Genomic DNA, 7,500 nt, shown 5'->3' on the forward strand with positions numbered 1-7,500 from the left:
ACGAGGTACATCAGATAAACACAGTTATATAGAGTTAAGATGCATTCATTCCAGAATTAATGGCACTTTGCTACAGATTAGGACAATAGATCTATATTCATAATTTAATTAAGGGAAAACCGAAGTATACCATGCATTAAAGGTATTCTTCGATGTACAAATTGTGTATATATTAAGTACACTTTCGTTGAAAAGTTTGGTGAGATTAAATAAGACTAAATAACGTGAATTAAATTAGATATTGAGCAAGGATGCATTAAATTGATCAAAAGTGACATTTCTAATGTTACAAAAGATCTCTATTTCAAATAAAAGATGTTCTTTTGAACTTTCTATTCATCTGTGAATCCTGAAAAATAAAATGTATTGAGTTTCCTCAAAAATATTGTGCAGCACAAATGTTTTCAACATTGATAATAACCAGAAATGTATCATATTATTCTGATTTCTGAAGATCATGTGACACTGGAGACTGGAGGAATGATGCTGAAAATACAGCGGAGCATCACAGAAATAACAGATGTTCACTTAGAAAACCGCTCATTTAAATTGTAGTAATATTTAATGGTGGTGTTTTAAAGCACTAATGAAAAAAATCAAATCAATGCGTCCATTGCAACTATTAAAAAGGACATAAAATTTTATTTAAGATTATCTTTCTGGATTATGTAAGGCCTAAGATTTATATGTGTCATTGAACTATCAAGATGTCAATTAGTAGGGTTTCTGATAATAATACAATGTATCAAAAACCTGAAACTCCTTCCAGCTGCGTAGATCTTTGATGTCTTCAGTTCGAGACAGTTTAAAGATGTTTGAAAATACTCCTACATGCAAATGCATTGTGGGATTGAGTTTCTTGTGTTTGGTGTGTTTCAGGGGCCTGTCGGAGGAACCGGCAGCAGTGGATTCCCAGGCCTGAGAGTGAGTCCTTACACACACGCATAACACAGAGAAGGGTACACCATGCAGATATATCACTGCAGAAAACACACACTTAGAGCAGGGCTTGATGCTGCTTTGATATCTCTGTTCAACTGAAATTGACTGTGCCATTGACTTTAGACCAGGTTTTAGTTGTCGATTTCAAAAGCATTTTCTATTCAAACAATGTGCCGCAGGATGTGAAAATGATAGTTGCACAGTTGCACACCACAGTAATAATGCAGATGCGCTCTGTCTTTGCACTTGCAAATTCCGCCGTGTAAATAGCGAATCCGCCATGGCACGAGCACAACTGGCTCTTAAAGGGAACAGCAGATGAGACTCTGATTGGTTTATTGCACATTATGCACAAAACACACCCATTACTCTTTAAGAGAATAGGCACAATGGTTTAAGACCATGCAACCGACCGTTTTACCCGTCATTAAACTAGCAAAAGTGGATTCGGACATGCACTGTGCGCTTTAGACCATGCACTTAGTGCATTAAAACAGGGCACAAAATGTTTTTTTTTTTGTACTTTATTTCAGTTAGTTTTTTTATTATGTTGATTTAATTTCCAAGGCATTTCTCATTTTCATATAGTTTAGCCTGAATTACTAAGATTCTTAAACTTAAACAGACAAAATTGTGACGATTGTGATGGTTTTCATACATGTTTAAATTTGGCCTTGATTTGCAAAATTAACGAAAACTAACCAGAGAAAAGTACTAGTAACAAGTGACAAGTTTTTTTTTTTTTTTTGTTAAAACACGCCCTTTTAAGATCTTTTACATCTGTTATTTATTCATTCGTTCATTTACTGTATTTAATGTGTATTTCTTTCAGTGCTTTTGGTATGAGAAAAGCACATGTGTCTGTAAAATGTATCATTATTAAATATAGAAGAAATGCTAGAATAAATAATGGTCTTAGCCTTCTGACCTGGTCAGGCTGGCCTATTGAGGTTTAGACCAGTTTGGAGCTGTAGACCAGTTTGGAACGCCAGCAAACCAGTTTAAACTGGTTTAAGCAAGTTGCTTTTCAAGCACAAAACTAATCTAGTAGAATAGTCTTTTGGAAACTTTAAAGTGCATTAAAATCATCACATCCACAATCATCATAATATATCTCCAGCAAAATCACCATCAATATCTGTCACAGGAGTATTATTTTAGCATCAATGACATACAGATTTTTTTATTGAAGCTTGTTTCTGCATAAAAGTAAAGATATATATATATTAATAAACTCACACTTGAGGATTATGAAGTCATGATATTGCATGGAGATATGAGTTTATATCTCCCAATTCTGAGAAAAAAAGCCTGAATTGTAAGATGAAAAGCAGTTATCTTAATTTGTTTTATTCTATGGCAGAAACAGGCTTTTCTATTTTTAATTAAATATTTTGAATAAGTTTTATTTTTGTATTTAGATTTTATTTTCGTATTTTAGTTTAATGTATGTTTTTGACATTTTTATTTTTTTTGTAAATGTTTATATATATATATATATATATATATATATATATATAGTTGTTGTTGTTTTATTATTAATTGTTTTCAAGTTTAAGTTGTAGTTATTTTAGTTAAACTAATAATAATAATGCCTTGGCAACTAGCTGAAATAAAGCAATTGAGTTTTATAAAGCAAGTTTTGTTGTTGTTGTTGTTTAACAACATTGTTTATTTCAATCATCAAAACTACTTCTTTTATAGGTTTAGCTTTAGTTTTAGTTTAATGTAACTACAATAACTCTGCTCAGGGCCCCTTTAAATGTTCAGTTCTCTCTTTCCTGTCCTTCTTTTGTGTTTGTTCAGATCCTGTAGTCTCTGCTGAGTCTTTCACGTGTCAGAAAGCGAATCGTTGTGTGTGATGTTCAGTAAGCGCTGGTTAGAGGACCGTCTGCTCGTCTCGTTCCAGATTTAAAACCAAACCCCCAGAGCTGTAGAAAGCGCTGGACAGAGATGTCAGATTTCAGACGGCAGATTTAGAGCGGGATGATGCTCTGTCTCTGACGGCTCAGCTGATGATCAGAGAGGTCCTGGTGTGTGTTTAAGAGCTGTGGAAATCAGCTGCTGATTCTGACTCTGAGTCACTGAAATAGAGACGGTTACAGAGAAACAGAGACTGTTCTGGAACAAACTCTTCAGTCCTTCCTGATTTACTTCATTTAGATTAACTATTTTATTCACTTTTTTGTTGAGCATGAGGTCTGAATAAATGTAATAGATGATATTAGGAAAATATATCATGTATAATGTTTTAGTTTTGGAGTCATTTTGCTATTTTTCATATTGTACAGTTTTTTGTACAACTTTTACATATTAATAAATTATTAAACATATACCGGGGGCTAAAGTTTTTTTTGTTGTTATTATTATTATTTTTGTAAATCTTTATAATGTTAAAATAATACAATAATGTAATTATTGTGTTCTATTTCTATGTAATTTTCTATTCATGAAAGAATTTATTCAATGTTAGATGCATTAACAATGACATTATTAATTATATATTATAATAATGATTAAAAGTGTTTGCATAAAGAACATTTTTAGGCTTTTAAACCATTTTGAGGAGTAATTTTGATGAGAATTAAACACATCGACCCTCATTCTTACTTTAATTTAAGTAAATAGTGAAAATTGTTGGTAATTGTTACAATTAAATGTTAGCTAGTGCTGCTTTCACAAAAACACTGACCTCAGATTGAAGAAGAGGTGTATATATAATCTTATTTTCCCTGCTATAATATATGTTTTCCTAAATATATATAAATGTTTATACTAGGGCTGGGCAAGTTAACATGATATTATTGCATTAACGCGTTAATAAATTAACACTGACAATGATTTTATCACACATTAACACAGTTTTTATCATTATTATTATTATTATTATTATTATTATTTTGAAAGCTTGTTGCTCACTGTGAGCGATTAATCACATAAAATCATGCATATTTTTATTTGGATAAATAACCTTAAATATTATTTCTATCCCTGCTAGAAAAAAAAAAAAATATATAATAAAATGTGAATAACGCAATTATTTATTTTTCTTATTTCTGACAATATATTTTGCCATTTATACAGAATAAAAAAACAGAAAGACCATCGTTTTTTTTTTCTTCACTACAATTTCATTTATTTATTTCTTCATCTGACAAATTCTTTTTTTGCATGTAAATGTGTTCCCTTGGAATCTTTGTCAAGCAAATGCGTTCATATTATTATTATTATTATTTAAATTAAATATTCAATTCAAATAGATTTAAAAATTACTAATTTTTTTTTTTTTTTTTGGGATGGCTTACTGTACTTTAATTGCTTTGGTACCACCTTTTCCCAAAGAATGTGGTTCTAAAACTAAATTGTTCCTCCTTCAAGGTAACCTTTATTAAGTCTGTCCTTTGTCCTTCTGTCTCAGGGCGATCCGGGGCCCGAGGGACCCCGCGGCTTTCCTGGCATTGTGGGACCTCAGGTAACGTCCCGTCACGTCACGCCTCAGAGTTTCTGTAAGCTGATTGGCTGGACAATGAAGATCTTGTTCTCTCATTGGCAGGGCCTGAACGGAGGGGCGGGGCCTCCTGGAATGAAAGGTGATAAGGTGATTTAAATATTTCTATTATTGCAGCGAACATGCAAAATTATGAGGTTAATGTGTTAGAGAAATGGACTAACATGTGAACTGCACACTTGAATTCATTTATGTTTCTCATAAGCTTAAAGGCTTCTGAAAGTCGTTTTATTGAGAAAAAATAAGATATGTTGATTTGTGAAACTTTAAAAGCTGTAGATGAATAAAAGATATGTTATTTTGTAACTTTATTATAGCAATAACTGATGTTTTGTTTCTTGAGATAAAATAAATAACAGTAAATAAATAATAATATTATAAATAAATAAAATTCACTTTTTAAAAATGAAGAATTTTTGTTTTATTTTATTTTATGTATCTAAAAAATACAAACTATATAGGTATGTTTAAAAATAAAAACAATAAAGAATAAAATTGACCTAAAAACACAAAACAATTACTGAAAATTACACAACTTAAAATGAAAATGGAAAATACCAAAATAAAAACTAATTTAAATGTATATATATATAAAAAAAACTATAATGGTATTAAGAAGAAAACACACACACACACACACACGTATATAGTAGCAGCAGTAATGTAGAAGTAATAATAACAATAAAGATTCTTGAAATATGTTAAATAAATAAATAAATAAATAAATAACCTTTTTTTATTTCAGCTAGTTTCCTGCAATGTTTGTCATTCTCATTTATTTTAATACGATGCACTAAAATAACTAAAACCAAAACTGTCATAAAAAATAAATGACAATTTATAATTACAATTACAAAATAATTACAAATGATAAAATATTTAACTACAATTTTAATAGAAAGTACAAAAATAAAATCTATTTAATAAGACGTAAAAAATCTATGAAACTGTATCTCAAAGATAATAAAATAACACTGGCTGGAATCTAGACAAAGAAAAGGCCAAATATGAAAAGGTTTAGTTTTGATCACTGCAGTATTATTCTAGCACGTGGAAGCTCTTGACTGCTGCTGTAGATTCAGTGTAAATGCATACATGAGATCCAGTTCAGGCTTGCTGTGTTCTGGTCCTGTGTGTCTCGTCTCGACTCTGTAATGCTGATGCTGTATGATTTAGGCTGAAACTGGACTGAGGGGTGAACCGGGAGAGACTGGATATCAGGGCGACAAGGTGAGCGTCAGGATGAAACCGTATCTGTGGTCATGAAATAGCATCAGTCTGTCTGTGAAAGCCCTTATTGTATTCCTTTGTGTCTGAAAGTCTGTGCATGATAGGAATCTCTAAAGATGCATTATTAGGCCTTTAAGATTTACACTTTTGAATTGCATGGTTCATATCCATTCATATACTAGAAAACGTATATACTTTGTGTTACATGCTTGTCACTATAAATAAATAAATGAAGCGGGTCAGAATCTTAAAAAGTTTTTGCATGTTTATTATTGAATATTTGCATCCATTTAAATAATCGTTTTGTTTAATATGATTTGTATTGTTTTTATACCTTTTATAATTTATATTTAGCATGTTTATTATTGCATCTATGTAAATAGAATAACATTATATATATATATACATTTAAATAAAAAGTGTTTTTTTTTCTATAGAAAATAAAATCTATTTTAGAAGTATATATATATATATATATATATATATATATATAATATTTAATTATATTTTATATATATTTAAAGATTACAAATATAAAAAAATAAAATAAAAAATGTGATATATTGCATTTTTATCTTTATGTATATTTTAACAAATATTTGTAATATTTTAATTACAAAATATTTTTAATTACAAAAAAAAAAAATATATATATATATATATATATATTATAATTATAAAGTGCAATATTCAATTAGTTAAAATGTATGATTTTGAAGCAAATTGGATTTATAAACGATAAATATATAAAGCTGGTGTATAATATAATGACCGGTTTCATTTATGTGTGACTGACAAATATGAATCATGCTAAGTTTAAACAGTGGAACGCAAATGGATGGAGATTTTACATGCAATTCAAATACACAAATTGTACAATTCTCTTGAGTGAGACATTTGAAGAAATCATGAACTGCTGGTTAAGTAAGGAAGATTGGTTGGTCTGAATGTGTGGGATTGGGTGGTCTATGAAGACAGCGAGGAGACTTGTGTTTCGTTTGTGTCTCTCTTCCAGGGGACCGCTGGTAATCCAGGTCCGACGGGACCACGTGGGAAACCAGGACCTCTCGTAAGACCTTCTGTGTTCAATACAGATACTGTTGATTGTCAGAAAACCAGCAAATCTGGCCACAAAGCTGAGAGACTGAGCTCTGATCTCTTGATGTACATGTATGTGTATATATATGATGTTTATGGTTGATATTCTCTCTCTGAAAGGGGAAACCAGGAGACCCGGGACCACAGGGGCCTCCGGGGCCGCCAGGACCTGAGGTGAGAGCCAGAGCTCAGGAAAACTGTCAGGATTGTGAGGAGGTTTGGTTTTGATTGAGTCACGAACAAGCGTGCAGTTTGCTTATAATGTAAATGTGTGTCAGTAAGATGAGATGTAAATGATCCGTACATATAACACAGTGACTGAGAGCTGAAGAAATCAAGGCTCCTCAGAAGATGTGAGATGTTCTGGAGGCTTGTGAAGATCATTCCTCCGCTGAGGAACAGTGAAAGTAAAGCTTCTGGAAACAAACGCTCCTCAGAAGATCCTGAGGATCAGATTTGAGACTCTAAAACATGATTGATGGAGAATCAAGTAAAGCTGAGCTGCTTCAGTCCAGGAAGAGTTCATCTGGAGATATCACTGACCTTATTCTGACCTTTACTGGATCAAAATCAAAGAATATTATAAACAGATGAAAAAAATTAGCATTTATGCACTGATTTTGAGAGGATAATTGTATAGGTTATGTAGATTTGGAGCGACACTTCTAATCGATCAGTGATTAAACCCAAACCTTCTTCAATACAACAAAGCATTAATCAAT

At 31.4% G+C, this 7,500-nt stretch overlaps 1 protein-coding gene across 1 annotated transcript in view; it reads left to right on the forward strand.

Annotated features, from left to right (window-relative positions):
- Positions 1-7,500, forward strand: part of LOC132118566 (collagen alpha-1(XXIV) chain-like) — a 96,068-nt gene that overhangs the window by 37,363 nt on the left and 51,205 nt on the right. Inside the window, exons 13-19 of the mRNA XM_059528508.1 lie at positions 1-5; positions 880-924; positions 4,361-4,414; positions 4,496-4,540; positions 5,627-5,680; positions 6,696-6,749; positions 6,899-6,952. The exon at positions 1-5 is cut by the window's left edge and continues 49 nt beyond it. Coding sequence (XP_059384491.1) covers positions 1-5; positions 880-924; positions 4,361-4,414; positions 4,496-4,540; positions 5,627-5,680; positions 6,696-6,749; positions 6,899-6,952 — 311 coding nt within the window. The remainder of the gene's footprint in view (positions 6-879; positions 925-4,360; positions 4,415-4,495; positions 4,541-5,626; positions 5,681-6,695; positions 6,750-6,898; positions 6,953-7,500) is intronic.

This window comes from Carassius carassius, chromosome 37 (genome assembly GCF_963082965.1).
Source record: "Carassius carassius chromosome 37, fCarCar2.1, whole genome shotgun sequence".
NCBI classification, from domain to species: Eukaryota; Metazoa; Chordata; class Actinopteri; order Cypriniformes; family Cyprinidae; genus Carassius; species Carassius carassius.